The sequence below is a fragment of the Schistocerca americana genome, chromosome 5 (genome assembly GCF_021461395.2).
Source record: "Schistocerca americana isolate TAMUIC-IGC-003095 chromosome 5, iqSchAmer2.1, whole genome shotgun sequence".
NCBI lineage: Eukaryota > Metazoa > Arthropoda > Insecta > Orthoptera > Acrididae > Schistocerca > Schistocerca americana.
The window spans coordinates 460431970-460457659 of record NC_060123.1 but is presented as its reverse complement, the minus strand read 5'-3'; the positions used below and the strand labels follow the sequence as shown (position 1 = coordinate 460457659).

Here is a 25690-nt window from a genome sequence, read left to right as displayed (position 1 = left end):
ATGACAAAGAGGACATTAGCAAACACATCACAAAGTTGCAGAAGCTTTTGGGGATTTGAGCAGTGTGTTGTAGAAGCACGAGGAAAATGTTTTGTGTCAAAGAATTTTAAATGGTTGAATTTTTTCCACACTAGGCAAAGACTATGACAATTTTAAACATCTGCGGAGCTCAATCCCAACTGAAAATCAATATGTGAACCTTTTGATTGGAAAATTGTGCACGGTTAAATTCTGAAATCAAAGTATGGTTAATGAGCCGCATTTGTTGCATACAGAAAAGTCAGCAAAATGAAGTTATGAAGCAAAAATTTGAAAAAGAATCTTAAGGGTGCAAAACAAAAATTTCCTTCTCAGAAATGTGGGCAAGTAGGCCATAGGGCAGCAGAGTGTCCAATGAAAAAGACGAACAACAGCATTTGCACCAATCACTCTGAAAAGCATGTTGAATTTTTGTTGCACATCTTTGGTGCCTCAGTCAATAACTGTGCTGAAGTCAACAGATGGTACAGTGACAGGGGTAATACAAATCATATCACAGCAAAAGATCAATAATTTGTATAACACAGAAAATTCACTTTTCTTGAAAAGATTTCAATTGGGGATAAAAGTGTAAATATGTTGGCTATGCACAAGGAACTGTGAAAATTCAAATGCAGTTGAATAATGAAAAAAATGCTGAACTGAGAGATATACTTCATGTTTCTGAAGCAAGTGCTCACTTTTTCTCTGTAAAAGCAGCTGCACAAAATGGTTTTTGCACAAGATTTGATAACAAAAGTGTCAAAACTGATCATGTTTGCCATTGTCTCTGTTCTTGACATATGCATCATTAAACAGGCACAACCGCTTAAAGTGAATTTTGTGTCAGTGTTGGATATGCTGAAAGTTTATCATGAGAGGTCATCAACACAAACAACATGTGAAAAGTGCCTTGAAGCAAATGAACATCATCCTAGGTGGCAGCAAATTAGAATTCTACGACACATGTGCTTTGGGGAAAAATTCATTGATTGCCATTCAGGAAATATATCAACCACTGGTTACTTGTGAACAAATCCATGCCACTGTAAATGGACCTATCTCTATGGAGGCTCTTGGAATAGCTGGCTACTGTGTAATTTTTAAAGATGATTTTAGCGAGTTTCATAAAATTTTCTTCCTGGAGAAGAATATTGAAGTCATCACTGTCCTGGAATAGTTCTTGAATTAGGCTTAAACAAATGCTCATGCAATGAAACAGTTCAGGAGTGATTGAGGAAAAGAATTTGATAACAAGAAAGTCTCAGAATCAATGGCAAGCAGAGGCTTAGAGCATCCACCCTATGCACTACAGCAAAATGGTGTTGCAGAAAGGGAAACCTGCAATGTATGTTAATGGGTTTAGTTGTGAGCAGCAACAGAACAGATATTGAAAAATTAATGAAAATGTTGAAGCTGGAGTTTCATACAACTAGAGGGGCACCCCACAATTTTTCACACATGAAGGTACAGCAAAATGAAGACAGATTGGCAACAGCGAACCAAGAAGACTATACAAAGGAGATTCTGGAAAGATTTGGAATGGAATTTCTACTCAAATTGGGTGTGAAGAAAGTAATGTCAAAGAGATTTCAGCCAAATTTCATTACTGCAAATTTGTGTGTTGTCTGGTGTATTCAACAACAATCTCACATCCGGCTACTGCTTTCACAGTGAACAAAGTAGCTAGAATCATGGAAGATCCTACACTTCAATACTAGAATCAAGTGAAACAAATTTTTAGGTACCAGAAGCATACAAAGTATTATGGAATTATCTACAAGAACAAACAAGGTTTATAAGTCTACAGTAATGCCAGTTGCTGATGACAAGAATATAAGATGTTCAATGAGAGGTGTCATTGCAACTCTCAGCCAGGGAGCTGTATCAAGGACTAGTCAGTTCAAAAGACAGTGGCAACATCCACTAAGGGAGCGGAAATAATATCAGCAAGTGAAGCAGCAAAGGAGTTGGTCTGGCTGAAAAGAATGCTGTATGAACTGACTGGAACTTCCTAACAAGTAAAACGGCCCACACTCTACATTGACAATACAAACAAGTGAAGATGTCTACTAACCAGTTAGCTGATCTATTAACCAAGCCATCAGAAAAGATTTGACTCGAGATGCTGTATAAAAGAACCAGAATGCAGGAGTTTAAATCCATGCGAAATTCAGTACCCACTTTTATAGTTTTCTTTGGAGCAAGTATTAACTCAAAATGAAAAATAGACAGTGTATTGTCATATTTGTGTAATGCATTTTTGTGTCTTTGTTATGAAAGTGCAGTGTAATCTTTTTGGACTGGTAGAGCTGAAACAGTTTAGTACTACATTTTTGTGAGTGTATTTCTGCTCTGAGGAAGGCAATGGCAAACCACCTCCACTAGGACCTTGCCTAGTAAGGTGGTGCTGGTCTCCCGCGTCGCTCCCCTACGCTCTGTAAAGAAGTATGGGACTCATCATCATCATCATTTCTGAATGGTGCTATGTAAATATTTTGTAGTTTGTCTAAATAATTTACAAAGACAATTTGTGCTTTTGTACCTTTTCATGATATAGGTAGCTCATACTAGTTTATCATATTTTTCACTTCTGACTTACATGAGGTCAGCTACTGAGACAGCTCTTTGCTCTGAACTTGGATAACAACATAACATTTTTGTAAAAACTTCAGTCATGATTTACAAATGAAATGAAAATGAACTGTTTGGAAATAAGTGTACATTTTTTCTTTAAAATAAGTGAATGAAGTGAACTATAAATTCCAGTACAGTCTCAGACTTTATTTTTGTTTCAGTAGTAAAAAAGGATAAAAAGAAATTTATCTAACTAATACAGCAGTGGAGTTTGTAAACCACAAAATTTTTATGTACACATAGCATCAAAAACTGATTGCGTATTTTTTATGTAAAAGCACAGCTTATTAAATGTGAAAAAAAATGATTCACATATGTACATTCCTTCACAACATTCTCCTAAGCAAATATAGATTTTTTTAGGCTCCTTCTCCCCAGACATTTTCAAAGAAGGCATATGTCATCAATGTTTATGTTTTTATACTTTGAGATTACAGTGACTGAAGTTAACTATGATTCTTCACTTTACAATGTAATGCATGTCATTGGTAAACATTAAACCCCATCCCATATGACAGTTGTGAAATATACTGATTATATCACAGTATTGTTGGATTCAAAATGAATTGTATGAAATCACGCAAAAATTTATAAATATTCAGTAAACTAATTATTTTTTCTATTTTCCTACCAAATAATGGGGACATATTCTTACCTGGGATGTAGTCCTGTGTTGCGACAACGAACTTAGATCTCTTTTTCAAGCCATCAAGTAAAAAGTTGATAACTGATTCTACTTCTGCTGATAAAGGACTCTTAAATTCAAAGCTAAGTCCTTGAGTTGTTGTTAATGTAAAATTTTGTGGTATTCCATAAATTTTTCTGTAATTGATCAATTCAGAAATCATGGTATTTTCAAATAACATTTGCAACACTGAACTAAAAAACATCACAAGGAACACACTTCAAATAAGATTTACAACACTGAATTAAAAAACATCACAAGGAACACACTTCAAATAGAAATGCTTAATAACACACTAGACCCATAACGGTCACTATACAAAAGGGTTTTGAGCTTTATAAAATATTACCTGTTACTTTTTTTTTATTTTGTTTTTCCTCAATACATAGATATAGTTTTTGAGTGAGGAAAAGACTGTGCCCTAACTCACCACCTGTATCAGGTTCTACAGACTTTGATACATGCATATTAAAAGTAATTAATATTGTGAAGCGGTGACTTGTGTCCGTGCACTTGCGATGACCACTTTGTCCAGATGGTGCAGTGGTCAGTGCAGTGGTCAGCGCATGTGACCAGTGAGCAGGAGACCCAGGTTCCAGTCCCAGACTGGCATGAATTTTCAACTTTCCAGATTGATTTAACTCAGTGTCCACTGGCAGCTAATGTATATGATTTCTTTGTGTCTTTTCTCACATTGTGTCATCAACCCTGAGCTGGAGCACCATTTTTTTATAACACAAGCAGGCATGCAGCACACTTTGTACACATGTAAAGAATAACTGTTTCTATTTTACCAAGGCAAACATTGCACATGAAAAATCACAGTTTAATCCTAAATAATGGAAAATCCAGGAAGGAATAATGAAAATATTATCGAAGGCTAGATTACTACTCACCATATAGTGGAGATGCTGAGTTGCAGATAGGAACAACAAAAAGACCGTCAAACAAGTAAGCTTTTCACCAGTATCTTTATGGCAGAAAATTTTACTTGGTCACTGACCATAAACCTCTACAATCTTTGTTTATCCCTTCTCAGTCAGTCCCAACTTGCACAGCACAAAAGCTGCAACAGTGGGCTCTTCTTTCACCAAAACACAAATATGACATAGTATATTGATCCACTTCTAAGCATGCTAATGCAGATGCTCTTTCTTGCCTCTCTGTTGGCCCAGAGTCAACGTTTGATAAGTTCTCTGCTACTTGTTACTACATTGATGCTTTGCATAGCTTCCTGCTTAATCACCATAAAATTGACCAGGCCACAGCAGCAGATCCTAATTTGCAGATTCTGTTGCATTACATCTGACTGCATTCAACCAGACAGATTTGTAGCTCTGTGGTTCATCCATATTTTTTTGCCATTGGCATGCCCTTGCAGCTCAGCAAGGTGTCTTTTAGCTTCACACCAATAACAATCAGTCAAGTGTTGTAGTTCCCCAGGTTCTCCAGTCCGGCATGCTTTGTTTGCTACACCAAGGTCACTAAGATGTCTTTCATACCAAGTGGCTGGCGCAACATCATTGCACTTGGCGTGGCCTGGATGTGCAAATTGAACAACTGACTTCTCAGGGCCACGACTGTGCTGCACATCTGTCAACTCTGCTTTAGCCATTCTTTGAATGGCTCAAACCTCAAGCACTTTGGCAATGTTTGCACTGGGATTTTGTGGGTCCTTACTGGAATACATGTTGGCTCATTTTCATTGATGCTTTCAGCAAATTTCCCTTCATGGTTCCTACGCACTCTTCTACAGCTCATTCTACAATCCAGGCCCCATTGTTGATCTTTTGCCTCAAGGGATTTCCAGAAGTTACTGGAACTGACAATGAATCTCATTTTGCTGCTGCCAAGTTTAAACAGTTCTGCACCACCTCCGGCATCAGTGATATTGTGAGTGCATCATTCCATCTGCAATCGAAGAGTGAAGCTGAGTGCTTTGTATAAACATTTAAGCAACAGATGGACAAACATCTTGCCTCCCACACTTGGGATCAAGCTCTGTTGCTCTTCTTGTTGCATGGCTTCAGTTGCCAGAGGCTGTGGTCATGTGTGTGAGTTGCATTTGCGTGAGGCTGTGTGTGTGCTTGTTGCATGGCTTCAGATGCCAGAAACTGTGGCCATGTGTGTGTGAGTTGCATTTGCATGAGTCTGTGTGTGTGTGTGTGTGTGTGTGTGTGTGTGTGTGTGTCACCTATTTTTGACAAAGGCCTTGTTGGCCGAAAGCTTATTTTCTGACAGTCTTTTTGTTGTGCCTATCTGCGACTCAACATCTTCACTATCCTTTTCATAAAACTAACAATTCAGTCTTTTACTGATTGTATGGAGGATGGAAGCACTGGTAGCAGGGCTTTCGTACAACGACAGTTGCCGAAACCACACTGTAACCCCTCTCTCCTTACTGTTGTGTACAAAGTCATACACAACACAGATCATTTACTATAAAGTGTGCCACAATAATTTGTTCACTGTCAGCAAATTCCTTCAAAATAAACTAAATTATAAGGGAACTAAATACCATTCATTCATATTTGGAGTACAGCTTTATTTTATAAATGAATTTCATCTTGAAAATTAAAATTTAATTAATGTGACAAGCAGACTAAAATTTTGCAATTTTCTTTTTAACATAATCCTGTCCTTATTATAAAATTTTATTAGCTGTGTCACTATAGTTTTTTACTTATACACAGTGATTTTGCTAAATGGTGACAAACTGGAGGAAATTATCCTGAGAGGACAAGGTACAAAAAATAACATATGGACATACGGTCAGAAATGTGTTCGAAAGACGGTACACCCCGTTCGAGATGGAGAAAGAAGATCTTTGACAGCGAAACCACACAGGAAAATGCAACAGGCAACTGGAAATATTCTGACTGTACTAACGTTTTAACTCTGCATGTAAGAGGGCACAGAGCTGGAGCATTGTCATGTGGTAGTCACATTATACCTCCTACAACGAAAGGCACGTCTTCCAGCAGGGGAGGCAGGGTCACCCACAGAAAGTGCAGATATGACTTGCCTGTGAGGAGTTGTGCAAGGATGTTTGGTCCCATGAGGCGATCACCAATAATTCCCGCCAACTCACTGAGGCTGAACAGGTGCTGAAGGTTCACAGCCACTACACCATTGGGATTCTCTGCAACCCCCAGGTGGTTGTTGTGGAGATTGATAATACTGTTACTCCTAAACATGAACAGGAGACATGACAGAAATCCCAGCACCACGATGGTCGGTGTGATGAACCAGTGAAAACCATTGCAGCAAAGGCAAGTCTGTTGGTAATAATGTCTGCATGCACTGCAAGTGATATGGGTAGCGGCAGTTGATGTGGAGAATGTTCCACACAGTTAGGGCAGTCTGGCTTACCTCATGCTAGTGGGCCACCTGCTTGGTGCTGAGTCACCACTAAAGAACTTTTACCTGCTCCTTCAAGTGAGTGTACCTTCTGCTTCCATGTGACCTTTATTTTTCGTTATCCTGTCAGGGATCATTTCCTGCAGTTTGATCCCTTTTACCAAAATCACTGATTAACAGAAAGGAGAAACTACAGAAAAAAGCAAAAACAAAATAAATGAAGTGAAGGATCTGTGAGAACTATATCATGGGCAATTCTTCTACCATTCTCTTGAATAAATTTTTTTTCTGCTTCTTTTAACTGTGCTGCTTCTAGTTCTTTACTACTAATTTGGTGAGCCTAATTCTTTGTTGCCCAGCACACACGAAACAAATCTTTGTATCAACAGAGTGAGTTTGTAGGTGGCATATTTTCAACACCAGGGATGGGGTTATAATTTGTTTCACAATATTATAAATTATTATAAAAAGATGAGGGCTAGTAGAAATCCTTGGGTAACAGAAGAAATATTGAATTTAATTGATGAATGGAGAAAATATAAAAATGCAGTAAATGAAGCAGGCAAAAAGGAATACAAACGTCTCAAAAATGAAATTGACAGGAAGTGCAAAATGGCTAAGCAGGGATGGCTAGAGGACAAATGTAAGGATGTAGAGGCTTATCTCACTAGGGGTAAGATAGATACTGCCTACAGGAAAATTAAAGAGACCTTTGGAGATAAGAGATCCACTTGTATGAACACCAAGAGCTCAGATGGAAACCCAGTTCTAAGCAAAGAAGGGAAAGCAGAAAGGTGGAAGGAGTATATAGAGGGTCTATACAAGGGCGATGTACTTGAGGACAATATTATGGAACTGGAAGAGGATGTAGATGAAGATGAAATGGGAGATACGATATTGCGTGAAGAGTTTGACAGAGCACTGAAAGACCTGAGTCAAAACAAGGCCATCGGAGTAGACAACATTCCATTGGAACTACTGATGGCCGTGGGAGAGCCAGTCCTGACAAAACTCTACCATCTGGTGAGCAAGATGTATGAAACAGACGAAATACCCTCAGACTTCAAGAAGAATATAATAATTCCAACCCCAAAGAAAGCAGGTGTTGACAGATGTGAGAATTACCGAACAGTCAGTTTAATAAGCCACAGCTGCAAAATACTAACACGAATTCTTTACAGATGAATGGAAAAACTAGTAGAAGCTGACTTCGGGGAGGATCAGTTTGGATTCCGTAGAAATGTTGGAACACGTGAGGCAGTACTGACCTTACGACTTATCTTAGAAGAAAGATTAAGGAAAGGCAAACCTACATTTATGGCATTTGTGGACTTTGAGAAAGCTTTTGACAATGTTGACTGGAATACTCTCTTTCAAATTCTGAAGGTGGCAGGGGTATAATACAGGGAGCGAAAGGCTATTTACAATTTGTGCAGAAACCAGATGGCAGTTATAAGAGTCGAGGGACATGAAAGGGAAGCAGTTGTTGGGAAGGGAGTAAGACAGGGTTGTAGCCTCTTCCTGATGTTATTCAATCTGTATATTGAGCAAGCAGTAAAGGAAACAAAAGAAAAATTCAGTTTAGGTATTAAAATCCACGGAGAAGAAATAAAAACTTTGAGGTTCGCCGATGACATTGTAATTCTGTCAGAGACAGCAAAGGACTTGGAAGAGCAGATGAACGGAATGGATAGCGTCTTGAAAGGAGGATATAAGATGAAGATCAACAAAAGTAAAATGAGGATAATGGAATGTAGTCAAATTAAGTCAGGTGATGCTGAGGGAATTAGATTAGGAAATGAGACACTTAAAGTAGTAAACGAGTTTTGCTATTTGGGGAGCAAAATAACTGATGATGGTCGAAGTAGAGAGGATATAAAATGTAGACTGGCAATGGCAAGGAAAGCGTTTCTGAAGAAGAGAAATTTGTTAACATCTAGTATAGATTTAAGTGTCAGGAAGTCGTTTCGGAAAGTATTTGTATGGAGTGTAGCCATGAATGGAAGTGAAACATCGACGATAAATAGTTTGGACAAGAAGAGAATAGAAGCTTTTGAAATGTGGTGCTACAGAAGAATGCTGAAGATTAGATGGGTAGATCACATAACTAATGAGGAAGTACTGAATAGGATTGGGGAGAAGAGAAGTTTGTGGCACAACTTGACCACAAGAAGGGATCGGTTGGTAGGACATGTTCTGAGGCATCAAGAGATCATCAATTTAGCATTGGAGGGCAGCGTGGAGGGTAAAAATCGTAGAGGGAGACCAAGAGATGAATACACTAAGCAGATTCAGAAGGATGTAGGTTGCAGTATGTACTGGGAGATGAAGAAGCTTGCACAGGATAGAGTAGCATGGAGAGCTGCATCAAACCAGTCTCAGGACTGAAGACCACAACAACAACATTATAAAACATTACACAATTTCATCTTGCCATACCTTAACACAATTACTCTTCATACCTACCAGTGAGAAGTATTACTTGATATTATAGCTACTGTTATGAGAAACAGTCTGCTTAAAATGAGTTACATTCTGTAACTTACTTGTGGGATGTCACACTGCTGACTTCAGGGTAGGACAGCTCGAGTATTACTTCTTCTTGATCATCAATAAAATATACACCTGTCCAATTCACTGCAATTATTATATTGTTTTTGTGGAGTTCTGATCCTGAAAATAAAATTGAATTTTATGTTATTGACTTAATAAGGTTTAAAACAGAATATAACTCTTTAAAAGTAAATATGAGGGTTGCCTCTTAACTTTTTACAAATAAAAAGTAGACGGTGCTATTGAGATGTGAGATTAATATTACTTTAATTTTTTTTTATATCTTTATACTATATACCTCTTTACTTCTGTATGCATCCTCTTTGGTTTGAAGCTGGCACAGTACTTACAGTAGAATATCTTTGGCTTCCCTCTGACAACCATGCCTCCATCCTTGCTACCCTCCCTGTTTACCTTTCCCTGTTGCTTCATAACCTGGGTTGTGAGTAACTGAATCCACTTTCCCTTCTTCCCTTTTTTCCCCTCTCTCCTCCCTGATGAAGGAACAAAGTTCCGAAAGCTAGGAATGTAAATTTTCAGTTCTGTTTTATGTGTATCTATCGGCTGTACTGAGCTGAGGTAAGTACTGGCCAGCCCCTCTATCTCTTTGTTAGTATTTGTTTTACTTTAAAATTTGTCATTTAATATTTCCTGTTGTGGAGCAATGGCAGAACAAAAACTGAATGGGTAGTATGGTGACAGCCAGCATTCAAAGAAACAATTTTGGGCAAACTGGAATTTCATGCCAAGCTTTCAGATGGATAACATTTTTGTAAAGGCCTAAATCAGCAACAATGCTTTGAATAATTTCATTCAAATTTTAGTAATCAATCACTTCCATAAATGATTGTTTACAATAATTCACAGAATTAATCATATCAGCCATGAATTACATGGAGTTTGAGCACAATTAGTCCTCATTCCAAACAACACTGAGGCTATAAACAATATGATTTAAGAAGATTGGCGTGTGACTCACTGTAAGACAGAGGCATTCTTATGTGTATCAAAGACTGCAGGACATTTAATTTTTCATGAATATTTAGCTGTGAAAAAGATCTGTTTCCAATGGATTCCAAGCACTTAAACAGAATCTCAAAAATGAGTGCATGTAAACTGGTGCAAGGAAATGCTCTAAAAATTTGACTGAGGAAATGAAAAGTTTGTATATGAGGTTCTAATAAGAGAAAAATTTGGATATATTCATATAAGTTGGTAATGGGGCAGTACTCAATTGTTTTGGTTTATCAAGAAGAACCAAAATCGATAAAAGTGTTTCACTTGCCAAGCTTTCCCAAGAAGATGATTTCTTGTTTCTTTGGTTATAATGGATGTGATGTAACCATTGATTTATAGGATCAAAGTGCAGATAATAATGAATTGTTCACAACAGTTTGTTTTTCACAATTCGTCAATGACACACAGAAAAACAGCAAAAAATAATATGTCATTCCTTATCATGAAAATGCCAACTGTCACACAGCACATCACAAACAACTGAATCTGCAATAAAAGTTTCACTATGCAGTGGAGTGTGTGCTGATATAAATTTCCTGCAAGACTAAAACTGTGTGCTGGACCAATGATCAAACTCAGGACCTTCGTCTTTTTGGGCAAGTACTCTACCAACTGAGCTACCCAAGCATGACACACAACCTCTCCTTGCAGCTTTACTTCCACCAGTACCTTGTCTCCTACCTCCCCAACTTCACTCCTGGAAGAAAGGATATTGCAGAGACAAAGCTTAGCCACAACCCGGGAAATGTTCCCAGATTAAAATTTTCACTCTGCAGCAAAGTGTGCACTGATATAAAACTTTCTGACAGATGGAAACTGTGTGCCAGACTGAGACTCGAACTCAGTACCTTTGTCTTTTGCGGGCAAGAGCTTGGGTAGCTCAGTCAGCAGTGCACTTGCCCATGAAAGGCAAAGGTCCCAAGTTCAAGACTCAGCCTGGTAGACAGTTTTCATTGAATATCTGGTGGAGAAAAACATTGAATTAATGCCTCATAGCCTGTATTCACCAGATTTATCACCTAGAGACATCTTTTCATTTCCTTATGTCAAGAAAACAATATGTGGATTGTGATTGTCATCAAATACAAATACAAATGTTTTATTCCACCGTTGAGCATATTTACATGCAATTGGTGTCATCAGTGTTAACACAATAATAATAACAATAATAATAATATAAACTTCAACATGACAAATTTTATTAACTACAGTATAATAATCCAATATATACAACACATATTTGTGCAAATATCAGGAACAACAAGAAGTTTCCTAACAGATCAATTACAATGTAAATGAACTACATAATTCAGTGAATGACACATAAATAATTAAACAGATAATTAACAATAAATACATGAAACAGCAAAAAAAAAAAAAACTCGCACAGTGTGGCATGTGTATAGTTTGCAGTTAATTTATAGTTCATTCTTATAAGGAAAGTGGGTCATTTCTCACATATTCATGGAACTCTCGAGCAGAGTAAATTACTTTACTTTTCATCCACCTCGAAAGGTTGAAGTAGACAGGACCAAATAATTTGTAACTGCTATGTGTTTTACCAAGTCTAACATATGGTATATTAATTATATGTCCACTTCTTATGTGATAGTCATGAACTGTTCTCCTTAAGTCAAATTTACTCAGTTTCTCTTCAATGAAGACAAGGCAGTTGTAAACATACAGGCCAGGTACTGTCATTATATCTAGTTTCTTAAAATAATCTTGACATGATTCATATGGGTTAAGTCCTGCTATGCAGCTTATGGCTTTCTTTTGCCATTTAAACACTAATTTTGAGCCTACAGAATTGCCCCATAATAGTATTCCATAACTCAGGTGCGAATGGAAGAATACAAAATATGCAAACAACAGAAGTTCTTTACTGACACTGCTCCTAAGCTTATACAGCAGATATATGACACGTGCCAATTTGCCACACATCTTCCCTGTGTGGATATCCCAGCCAAGCTTTAGATCTATATGAAATCCTAATAATTTTACTGTTGTGTTATCATGACTGGGAGCATTCAGACTGAATACAATAGCTTCAGTTTTACTGTCATTCTTCTGCAGTACATTTGCCTCAAACCAAGCAGTGCCCCTCTCCATTGCCAAGGCCATGCTGTGTTGCACATTTTCAAGATTGGTGTCACACGTGACGAGTGTTTTGTCATCAGCACATAGCACTGCATCACATGATACAACTGCAGGTACATCATTCATATAAATAACGAAAAGGAAATGTTCAAGAACAGATAATTGAAGTACACCCTTTACAACTGGGAGACATTCTGACATTTGATTATTTACCTTAATTAACTGTTTTCTATTCTGCATTAGGCATACTAGTGGTAGAGATTTTTTATGAGAATGTTGTGGGAGACCATATCAAAAGCTTTCCTTAAGTCCAGATAATATCTTTATTTTCAAAACAATTGTACTGGTATATTTTTACTACCATACTCTCAACTGCTTTGACTGTATAAAGGCCGGATCTGAAACCATACTGTGAGGAGGTGAGTATATCATTATGCTCAAAATGTTGACTCATCTGTTTATGCATGCAGTATTCTAACTTTTTTTATATACACATATATATTACGGATTAAGTTCTATTGGTAAATAGTTATCTGGAGATGCCTATATCTCCTTTCTTATGTACTGGTTTAAATACAGACATTTTTAAACATTCTGGATAATTACCTTCATTTAAAATTTTGTTGATTATTTTAGTCAGTGGCATTACAATTTGATTTCTGGTATATTTAATAACATAATTTGAGAGACCATAGTAATCCTCTTCTCTAGAATTACTGAGCTTAGCTATTGATGCATAGACCATCTTCTCAGTTACACAAGTCCAGTGAAAGCTGTCTGTCTGCTTACTATTCATTTCTAGCAGCAGTACCTCTGCCTTACTCACATTCTCCATTATGCTGTTATCTGACTGAGGACTGACAAAATGTGCCTTTAGAATATCAGTTGGAATTGGAGTCTGGTACACTTTATCATTACAGTTAGTTTCTGTTTTAATAATTTCCCATGCAGCTTTGCATTTATTCACTGAGTTCAGTATATATGTATCATTTGCTTTGCACTCAACTGCCTTGATTTCAGACCTGTAAATCTTTTTCACTTTCATATACATTTCTTTGTCAGCATTATTGTGCTTGCTTGGACCCATCATGGTAAAGTAGCATTATGATTCTTATTCTACTTAGATGAGGTGTATACCAGCTTTTAGATTTTGTGGTTTGGTGTAACGATTTTGCTTTGATATTTTCTTGCAGCATTTAGGACAACATGCTTCAAAATTTTCAGTTAACTGTTCTAGAAATTTGTTGGTAGATTCATTTGCACCTGCAGTGGTTATTATTTTATCCCATGTTATTAAATCCATTTACTTATCAACTTGTTTAGCTTTGATTCCTTAATTTGTCTTATAACTGTTCTACAGTCTGTGGAAGTTTCAGTTGCTTTACTGTTAAGAGTTTGTCTGAGCCATAGGCCCTCGTGATCTGAAATACCCAGCTTGATTGTGTTGAATTTGGTTTTGTTTAGATGAAAATTACAAATTATGTTATCTAGACATGCTTCCTGTCTTGTGGCTTTGTCATTTACGCAATTGAAGCTAAGGGATCTTAATGAATTTAGCAAGTGATCAACCTTTTTATTCTTAAACATAGTGTCTATATTGATATCACCAAATATTAGTATTCTGTAATCTTTGTATTTGAGTAGTAAGAGTATCAGTTTCTCCATAAGCTCCACAAACAGGTCTTCATTGTGTTTTGGGAGGCAGTATACTGAAGCTATTATAATTTCCTGTTCTGGCAACATTACAGCTGCAGCTCCAAATTTTGCTTCTATGCACAGTCCACTTACACCTATAACTTCATACATTAGGTTCACACTATTTTTAACATATACAGATACACCACCATGTTTAACATTTGTTCCATAGTAGCTGGTTGCCAATTCATATCCAAATAGTACTCTTAATTTTAGTTCCTCATTGCTAAGCCAGTGTACATTTATTGAAATCACAGTGGAATTTAAGTTTTCCAGCCAATACTGAAGTTCATTAAGTTTGTTCTTAAGAGACTGCACATTAATATGTAAGAGCATTACAGTTGTACTTGTCTTACTGTGGTTTTCCTGTAGCCCTTCAGCAAAAAAATCAATGAGATGGGATGGAACTGCACCTTTCCTCTTCCTCAGTATACAACCATTTGATGAGTTTTCCAATGTTGACTGCTGCTTCAGATGGCATGGTAGTGAAGTTCTTGTCTTGATAAGGGGCTACTGTTGATGTTGCATTTTCTGTTATTGGTGTTGATTCTTTTCTTGTTGCCTGTGTTTCTGACAATAATGATTCTGGGGATACTGTTCCCATTGGTGAATGTCTCTCTTCTGCTATTGCCAATGGTGGTTGTAGTTCTGCTGTTGACTGGGATGATGATGATGTTGCTTGTTCCAACACTGCTGTTAATGCTGCACCTGTTTCCATTTGTGTTGATTCAGTGTGGTCTATCTTATTTTTGGAGTGTGATGGTCCAGTTTTTCCACTTCCCTGGTTTTTTGATTCTATAGAACATTTTTCTACCACTGGCATAATGGTTACTGCTATGTTGTTTCCCATGACTACAATCTGTGTTTTGGTTGTTATTGCATACTTTAATTCTCTGCATAGTTTCTTTCTTTCTTTTTTGTTTATATGCAATCCTAATCATGAGAAATCTTTTCTTCTTAGGAATCTGTTTACATAAAGTACTGTGGCATGACTGCATTGTTCACATGCTTTTACAATGTGCTTGTTCAGGTGATATATGTTATAATTTGTCTGTCCACTGTCTTGCTGGTAAGGAGCTGTACACAGTATCACCCTTGTGTGCAATGTATTCCTGATTAACTCTTCTACAGCATTTCTGAAATTATACGTCTTCTTCCAGTTTCTGTGGGTCATTTGATCCAACAGAGACTAGAGTGTCTTCTTTTCCTAGGTGTTTGATTTTGCTATGAATGTATCTAGTAACTTCATTAAACAACTGATAATTCATTTAACAGGCTTGCACAGTTTCCGCCATTTTTGTCAGCCAACATAAGAACTTTAGTTACTGGCATAGCTGTATTACATTGATTCCTGGTTCCTTTCGCTGCTAATTCCATTTCTGTTTGTGCAATATTTCCTTTTACTGGGACATGTCATGTAACACAGTTATTGGAACATTCAGCAGTGTCACTGTTTTGTTTTTCCGTTTCACCTTCCAAAGACCTCATAGCTCTTAAGATTATAGAGCTCCCTTTTTCACTCTTGAATGCATACAGTAATATATATGTGCAGTAGTGTATATATGAGGGGTATAGTCAAATGAAAATGAGACACATGGGAAAAAATAAGTACATTGTTTATTATGAGGGTTATTCAGAAAGTAGGGAATGATCAGTCACAAAATGGAAACTACAGTGAAAATCCGATGAAGTTTTGCACATGTGTGTGGGGCAGTGTCTCTAGTGTGCCCATTGATCATATTACATTGTTATTTTTAGTTCTGAGCACACAGGGAGCACATAAAGATACCTAGAACAATAGTGTCTCCTGCCAAGTGTGAGGGCCTGGTGAGAAATTTCACCTGAAGCTATGCAGCCAACATTACTTACAGTCGTGTGTTTTCTTCTTCAAGACAATTCTTAGTTGCATTCTGTAGGGGCAATGAAGATGCTCCTCCATCGTTTACAATTGGAAATGTTTGATTAACCACAATACAGCCTGTAACTGTGTCCTTCTGAATTTCATCTCTGCTCACATGAAGAAAACATTTTGGCACAGACATCAAGCTGTAGGCCAGCAGAAGACATCAAGCTGTAGGCCAGCATAGAGAATTGGCAGAAAGCACTGGTGGCTGCCTTCAATGCAAATAAAACAGTTTTGATTTTGATTGTGGTTTCCATTTCATGTCCTATCATTCATAACTTTCCGAATAGTCCTCGTATTTCAAAAGTAATCACTATAACTGTTGATACATTTATCGCACTGTGAGACAAGATGGTCAATGTCTCCATGAAAAAATTTTTGCAGTTGCCTACAGAATCATGACTGTACCCAGGTAAGCACCTCTTCATCTAAACCAAACTGATGGCCATAAATGTCTTTTTTCAAGTTTCCAAAATTATGGAAATTGCATGAGGACTGTATGGAAGATGTTGAAGGGCTTCTGAGTGAAACTTCTGCAGCATAGTCGAAACAACCTTGGAAACTTATGAGCTGCCCTTACATATCCTCCATTCAGTCCCGATCTCTCTCCATGCAATTTCCATATTTTTGGAGCCCTAATGAAAGATGTTCATGGCCACTGATTTCCTTCAAGTGAAGAGGTGCACACCTGGATACGATCATGGTTCTATGGGCAACCACAAACATATATCCATGAAGGCATCAACCATCTTGTCTCACAGTGTGATATGTGTGTTAACGGTTATGGTGATTACTTTTGAAATATTAAACAATTTACTTACTTTTTTTCCATCTGTTTTGTTTTTATTTGACTGTCCCTTATATCAAACTAGTTTAATGTAACATTTGAATATGTATTATAACATTAATTTGTTTAATGCTGTTGTTCATTATTGTGATACCATTACATTTCTTTCTTTTAAATTAAAAGTACTGTACATTATTTCATAAAATATCATTGTTCATCTAGATTTTAATTAACCAATACATAGTCCACATGTTGTATTTCTAACAGCTTTAGAGTAATTTGGACTATCAGTAATTCAGATTTTGAGACATCTTGATTAGACAGAACCAGTGAGGTTCCACTGCACTTAAATCTAACGTGTTCTGTAACCATTTCCTTGTTTCTTTTTCAAATTCATGCTTTTACAATGATGAACCCAAACATAACAACCACTGTCTACTATGAAATTGAATGCTGCCTGGTGGCACTATGGAAACTTGACACAATAAGTAAGGTACATAAGCAAAGCAGAGATGGATGGGGAATCATCCTAGCAATGACATGGATTGCAAATGGAGAAATTGACTTACATAATGGACTTTGACAAAAGGCTGATTGTTATGACCCAGAACCTGGCAACGTGTATCTCGGAAATGGTGATACTGGTCAGATGTTCACACACTACCATTGTGAATATCTATGGGAAGTGATTGAAGGATGGTGGAATCACAAGTAGGCAACATGATGTTGGATGTGCGTGCTTCATCCCAGAATATGGAGATCCCAGGCTTGGCCACTGTGTAAAGCAGGATATGAGGCACTCTGTGGTAAATATGACAACTGAGTACAGTACTGATACAGGCACAACTGTTTCAGAACATATTGTTCAGCACAGATTGTTGAACATAGATTTTTGCAGCAAATGACCCCTATATGTTCCTATATTGACCCAGCAGCATCATAAATTACAGGTGCTCTGCGGATGGAATCAATTGATACGCATCTTCTTATACAGGATTGATAATTGTGTCCAGATAAGTTGTCATCCTGATGAATGGCTGCTTGAAACATGCACTGTACACAGATTGGCCAGTGAGCATGGTATTATGGCTCTGGCTCTGAGCACTATGCGACGCAACTGCTGAGGTCATCAGTCGCCTAGAACTTAGAACTAATTAAACCTAACTAACCTAAGGACAGCACACAACACCCAGCCATCACGAGGCAGAGAAAATCCCTGACCCCGCCGGGAATCGAACCCGGGAACCCGGGCGTGGGAAGCGAGAACGCTACCGCACGACCACGAGATGCGGGCGGCATGGTATTATGCTACAGCACAAATTCAGCTGCACCTTTATGGGATTAGTGGTAATAACTGAAGACACTTTGATAGTTATGAATTGTGTGAACATTATTGAGAACCACCAGCATCTTCCTCATCTTCATTGATGGCAATGTCACCTTGAAGCAGGTTAACTCTCCATTTCACATGGCCATAATCATGTTATAGTGGTTTGAGGAGAATGATAGTGAACTCACATTGATTTTGGGGCCACCAAATTGGCTAGTATGGATCCCATAGAATACATCTGGGACACTATTGTGTGCCTGCTTTGTGCCTTGAAACCACTGACCCATAACTTAGGGGAACTTTTTTACATGTACATAGGCACTTGGTGCCCCATATCTATGGAAACCTTGCAAAAACTTGTTGAATTCATGCCACACAGAATCACTGCTGTACTGTGTTGCAAAGTTGTACCAACACATTGTTAGGCAGGGGCTCAAAAAGTGGAAAACAGGATTCAGAGTAGTATAAGGAAGTATATAATAATTTCATCTCCAGTGTTTGCTTTGTAATTATATTCTGACTATATTTCCTGCAAATTCTCTTTGAACATTCTGTTTCTCCCATTAACTGTGATTCTTTAGTAAATTCATTATTTTAAGGAAACTGCCTGTTTTATTGTCTATCCATCTGAGTCAGAGGAAACATTAATTATTACATGTAAATCATATGCAACAGTTGATCAAAGAACAAATTTATACACTCCTGCATGTGTTCAGACCAATTCTTTCAACACATTTTCCACTCTGGTGTGGGTATTTTTAAACCATACCTTGTAAGGCAATGAAAATCACCATCTTCTTCATCTTCAACAGTGTGAAACAAATCTCCTCTGCTGCAGTCTCTTCACTTGCCATATTTTGGAGATAGTATGGACCAAAATAAGAAAAAGTATGAAGGTGGGAGGGTGATCCAACCTGCATGGATACTGAGACAGCTATTAAGGTCACTCATGTTCCAGGATGTGCAGCAACAGAATAGTTGGTTGGGATTATCCACAGTTTGGCATTGGCACTTCCTGAGTTAGTTGTCATACCAATGCAGAACATTTCAAAGTGATTGGTACACAGCTCATATGTGATACAGGCACTTTCATTACATCTGACAAGTAATGCTTGAAATGGGTTCAAGTAAAAGGCAGTAGATATATGTATGTATGGGACACACCATGTAGATGGATCATCCATTTGGGAATTATCTGTAGAGTACAGGATTGGGAAATGGAAGCACCCACAGATAGACTGGAGTGTTGTATAGGCTGGATAGGCAATGGGAAATAAGAGTGGGTGATGTAAAATAACTTAGTAAGATGAGAACTCCAGGTAGGAATATCATCAATGTAGGAAAAGACAGATTGATACTTATCATAAAGAAGACAAGTTAAATTGCAGACAGGCACAATTAAAAGACAATTACATAAAGCTGTTTTACTGATGAAGGCAGTGGCCGAAAGCTTTATATAAGTGTCTTTTAATTGTGCCATATGCAACTTAACATGTCTTCTTCATGGTAGGTAGCAATCTGTCTTTTCCCACATTGTTAGTAGGATGAGAGTGATATGTCCCCTAGCATGACTAGAGGTAGTTAAAGTCATGGTGAAGGATGTAGTAGGATTTTCTTATGGTTTACCTAGGGGAGTCCTAGTTGATGAGTGGTTACCAATTGTGGAATGTTTGTTGTGATTATGTAAAGGAATGTTGTGGGAGTGCTGCACAGGGTTCCCTCTTCCAGTAAAAGCTCTGGCAAAGTTGTCAACATATTTGAGTAAGTCTTCATTTCTGTTATATATTCAGCAACTCACATGCCAAGACTGTAAAGAAGAACTTAAAACGAGTGTCATCAAAGAGGTATATTTGCCATTACTGGATTCGATGTGGACCGATATTTTTTATGTATCTATCAGGGAAATGGAGAGCAACATTCAGGAACGTAGTTTGTTTAGCTGAGTAGGTGTCAAAATTCCCATCTCTACCAAGTGTCCAGACCATGAAGTTATCAACAATGGATCTGAAGAGGACAGCAAATATTCCTGTAGCTAGGCATTAACCAGTTGGCACCGTAAAGTGTCATAGATGTGCACATGGTGACTGCACACATTCAAAGTAGAACTTAATGACAGTCCAAAATGTGGTTGGTCAAGTGGCATACTAACAATGTTGTTAATTCATATGTACAATCACTTGCATACTTACAGCTGTTGTTTGTCAAGGATGGGACAGGTAGTCAGCCTGGCCTTACAGTATGAATCATTCCAGCATTTTACTGACATAATTTAGTGAAACTGTGGAAACGGTTGGTGGGAAACTCAAAGTTCCATGGAAGTAACACTTCAAAAATGGAGTATGTATCTGTACAAGAGCATAGCATCCCCAGTGACAAACAAGAAGCCTGGTGGTAATGGGATAGGACCTGCAGGAAGGTGACGAGGGATGTGTTGGTTGTATTGGATGTAGGAAAGGAGACTACAAACAGCAGGTGTGCAATTACAGTCTAAGACAAAAAAAGAAGGAATTAACCAAATAGGATGGAAATCAATGGATGTGATGTCCATGTACAGACAAATAAATTATTATAACTTCAGAAAAACTGGATAATTTACTCAAGAGAAAGAGCCTCACAAACTGAGCAATCAATAACACATGGATTCACCTCTGGCCCTTACACAAGCAGTTATTCAGCTTGGCATTGATTGACAGAGTTGTTGGATGCCCACCTGAGAGATGTGATGCCAGTTCTGTCCAACTGGCATTTTAGATCATCAGTACCCTTAGCTGGTTGGATTGCTCTGCAAATAATGGTCCAAGTATCCTAAATTGGGGAGCGATCTAGTAATGTTGCTGGCCATGGTACGGTTGCATGAAGAAAAGCAATTACAGATTTCATGGCAATTACAGATTATTTGTCTATGACTAAAAATACGTTTACATATGAATATATATGCAAGCACGCCCCCCCCCCCCCCTCCCCCTTCTATACACACCTTGATGGCTTGCCATGAAAGGCAACAAAATGGAGCATAGAATATTGCCGAAGTACCGCTGAGCTGTAAGGCTGCCATGTATGACAACCAAAGAGGTCCTGCTATGAAAAGAAATGGCACCTTAGACCATCACTCCTGGCTGTCAGGCCATATGGAAGATGACAATCAAATTGGTACACCATCGCTGTCATGGGCACCTCCAGACACATCTTCAACGAGGAACCTCATAGACCGGAATAGTAGTGTCTTCAGTAATGATTTCCACTTTGAACAGCTCCCTGATGATCAGCAAAGACATGTCTGGAGACACCCCAGGCGGTGGTGAGATACCAACCTGACTGTCACCCTCAACACAGCTCACAACCAGGAGTGATGGTCTGCAATGCCACTCCTTTTCATAGCAGAACCCATTTGGTTGTCAGCTGTGACACTTTCAACAAGATAATGCCTGCTTGTCCACTGAGAGTTTCTACTGCTGGTCTTCATGCTTGCCAACCATACCTTTGTCAGCAAGGTTGCAGATCTCTCCCCAGTTCATAACACTTGGAGCATTATGGGCAGGGCCCTGCAACCATTTCAGGATTTTAATGATCTAATGCTCCAGATGGACAGAATTTGGAATGATATCCCTCAGGAGGACATCCAACAACTCTGTCAATCAATCTCAAGCTGAGTAGCTACTTGCATTAGGGCCTGATGTGGACAACATGTTACTGAGTTGCTCAATTTGTGAAGGTCTTTCTCTACAATAAGTAATCCATTCTTTCTGAAATTGTAGCCATTTGTTTGTCTGTACATGTACTCCATGTCTACCAATTTGCATCTCACTTTGGTAATTTCTTCATGGTGTGTCTTTTTTAAGGTTCATATGATTGCTAAAAGTTCCTGTGCAACACACATTATTCATCAACAAATGAGCAATTACTTCTCTTTGTTTGCATCCAGCATAGACTTTCTGTTAACATAATATAGATATATGTAGCATATAAAAATAACTCCAGAGGTACTGAACTGTAAGGTAAGTAACCATGCACAGCTGAATTTTTTTAAATATCCATTGTACGTAAAGTGCTCAAAGAAAATATGTCATGCAGTCTCCCTGCATGTGTTTTGAATTTTTGCCTACTGACATCCTTTCTTAGCTTTCAGTTTCTATAATTATTAGGAGAATACACTCAGTTGTCTTTAATTAGTTTTCTGTCACAGTTTTAATCTGTTTGATATATGTTGTGAAATACACAAGCAAATTAAGGAAAATACATGAGCAAGATAAAATTTAATGCATAATGAAGTGTGTGATCTTTGACATGAAACTGACAGCTGAGAGCCACAGAAAGAAATCTCTGACACACACACACACACACACACACACACACACACACAGACACACACACACACACACACACACACACACACACACACACACACACCTATCTTTGTACACACTTTTCCGCATCAGAACAGCCTGAAGCTGCACTAAGCAGAAATGCATTATGTTCATGATCAATACAAATCAAGAACAAACAAAAATTTATTGCAAATTTAAGTATATTCTTACCACCAACTCTCTGTGCTTGAAAGAATTTTGAAAACAGGAGTGGCCATTTTATTTTTGCAAAGGTCACAACATCTTCTTTCACTTTACTTGCTGGAACTGTGTCTTTGACGTAGTAGCTCTGAAAATTAGAAATTTATTTTGAAAAGTGGACCTTGCTTTTTATTTCAACACAAAATATGTAAAACAGAGTGAGACTGGAATGAACCTGAAGTTCCCTATGTAGCAACAACTCAATTTCCATAGCACCATTACATACTGATATACCACTGAGTTGTTGTATTGAATCATATTATTTTTTTGTTCTTTTCTTTTCTTATCTATAAGCTATATGTAAACTGAATGCGTTATAGGCAGTGTCAAATGTAAATTAATGAGTTGTTTTGGGGCAAGGATAATGTTTTGATACATCGTTAAATATCTGTATGAAACAAAGTAAGAAATACGCTCTGCAATTTATTAATTCATATATCTTCACCCTTTTGTTTCGGAAAGTGGTAGCGTACGGACGTATGCTTGGATCCATCATACCAGCATTGCTAAATATGCATATTTTAACCATTCATTAAAAGTATTGTAAAAAGTTATTAGAAATGGAATATTTATTTGCTCGATTATGAGGTCATCATTTCACTTGCCATCCAGATCCTGCAGCAAGAGGCTCGATGCAGACAAGAATAATGTATCCTGAGGAGCGTTCCTGCATCGACATTGGCACAAACAAGACTAAACACAATGGAATTAATGTGAAGGTAATGACTCAGACTTGATAGGCACCTATTGAACTTGGTTTAATTATACTAAAAATATTGTGCTTCATGTGACAGATCGACAATTTAATGGGTGTGGTGATTATTTGGTACTGCACACTACTGGAAGCAACAGTACATCATTATGCAAATTATGTTAATTGACCATGAATGTAATGATGTTAAAGGTCTGTTGATATTGGTATCAGTTAAAGTTCAACCAAGATTGTGCACATATTAATAAATTACCTTCAAAATTTTTTCAACTATCCTTTCCAATCAATTTTGCAGTTATTTAAGCAATTATTAATCCATTTCCATTTCTACATCCCTATTCATTGTAAATTATTTACTTCCATCTATTTATATATTCATAATTAAATTATAATTTAAATTAATTTTCATACATGTAATGATAGACTAGAATATAAAATAAGTCAGATTTTTACACAATAAAATTACTATACTTCAAGAAAGTAGAAGTGTATACTGTTAAGAATAGGAGGCTTACGTGTTTCCATTCTTGAGTACAATAAACTGGAACTTAACAAGAAGCAGAAGTGAGTATAAGTACACAGCAATGAGGACAGAACATTAAATTATACTGAAACTTTAGATTGGGCAAGAGGAATGCTTTGGTAGCTTAACTACAAGCCAACTACAAAGGAAACAGAGGAAATCCTGATCCAAATCCTGGTCGTGTCACAATTTCCACGCTCATATTGTCATGATGAAACAACAATCAAGTTCAAATCTGAAGACAAGGTCGTCAATGAAGTACAACACTTAGAACTGCAAGAACATTTATTACTGACACCAACATACAGCTAGAGCAGAACTGATCTGCTGTATGGAGAGTGCAGCTATTTACACAAATATCATACACTCCCAAATATACAAACATTGCGAACATAAAATATTTCAAGGATCTTCCAGAAATGACAAATACTAAATTATAAATAATTGCAAGTGATCAGGTGACCCACAGCATGCCAGCCTGTGATGCTAACCACTGAAGGTGCCACAGCTCATGGCAATATGAATGTAGTTTGTGTGACAAGTGTCTATTTGGTCGGACAAAATCACTAATTTTGTTTTATACTACAATTGAATATAAAAACTTTTAGATGATAATGACACTTCAGAACTTACAGTAAACTAACAGCCACAAAGTGTCAATGATACAGAAACTGTACAAATTAAAAACATATTACTCAAACATATCAATTAATTTTCTTCATCAGCCATTTGACATTATTGCTAGATGAAGTCCTCTCATAGACCTGTCTGTACATTGACATTTCTATACCATCATCTTGTTCTGTTTTTTTTTTTTTTATTATTTCATGGAATCCAGCAAAGTACTTCCCTGACACATCAACCATGCATACACCTGGCTACCTGCCCTATTTTCATTTCATTTTCATCACTGTCATAGTTATGTCTTCATTTCCAGTGTGTTTCTATCTCTCTTAATAATTCTCATTATAAATCTCTTCATTGTTCATTGGACAGCTCTCAGCTTGTGATTGGTTTTCACATTTAGAGTCAGTTTCTCACTGTCATCAGCTAAAACTGGTAATACTAATTGCAAACTTCATCTCTTAGGAACAATGAAAGCTTCATTTTGAAAACACTGTTCATTTACCAAACATGCTCCAGGCAATTTCTACTCTTATGTTTAGCACTTTATAAGTTCATTTAACTGTTGGCTCCAGCTGCTCTAAATATAAAAACTTGTCAACTTGATCTACAATTTCATTGTCCATCTACATTACTTTATTTTTAGTGTACTGACTGTACATTGACTTAGACTTATTGTAATTTATTTTCTGTCATTCCTCCAATCTTTCTCTATTAAGTTCTCCCATTTGCTGTTGAAGTTTGCCTATTCTACGGGCAGACAGTACAACGTCACTACCAAAAAACAAGTGGATCAAATATGCTCCACTAATACGTATTCCTGATTTGTGTTCCCAGTTAAAGATCTGATAACTTTCTCCAGGACTGTAGATAACATAGGCAGAGATCCACTCCTCATCCTGAGGTGGATGCTCGGGTGAGATAGACCAAACAACACCTTATAATCAGGAGTTCATTTATTCACCTCTTTACACAAGTGAGGCTTACAACAAACCGGATGGCGAAACTACACAGAGATAATGTTTTGCTTAGTTCAGAGATGATGCCCAGATTGATACTGGTGTCGACCTCATCGGCGCCACATAGCCCCCCCCCCCTCCCCTGGAGTACAGAGTACTCTTGAGAGGCTGGGGGGGGGGGGGGGGGGACTATGGCATCGGCAGGGGTGGTCCGCAAGAGCC

At 37.6% G+C, this 25690-nt stretch overlaps 1 protein-coding gene across 1 annotated transcript in view; it reads right to left on the bottom strand.

Moving 5' to 3' along the window:
* The window catches only part of LOC124616139 (myosin-VIIa-like), a 388269-nt gene that overhangs the window by 109025 nt on the left and 253554 nt on the right, over window positions 1-25690 (bottom strand). The window contains exons 26-28 of the mRNA XM_047144413.1: window positions 22621-22738; window positions 9247-9373; window positions 3311-3477 (exon numbers count right to left, since the gene is read on the bottom strand). Coding sequence (XP_047000369.1) covers window positions 3311-3477; window positions 9247-9373; window positions 22621-22738 — 412 coding nt within the window. The remainder of the gene's footprint in view (window positions 1-3310; window positions 3478-9246; window positions 9374-22620; window positions 22739-25690) is intronic.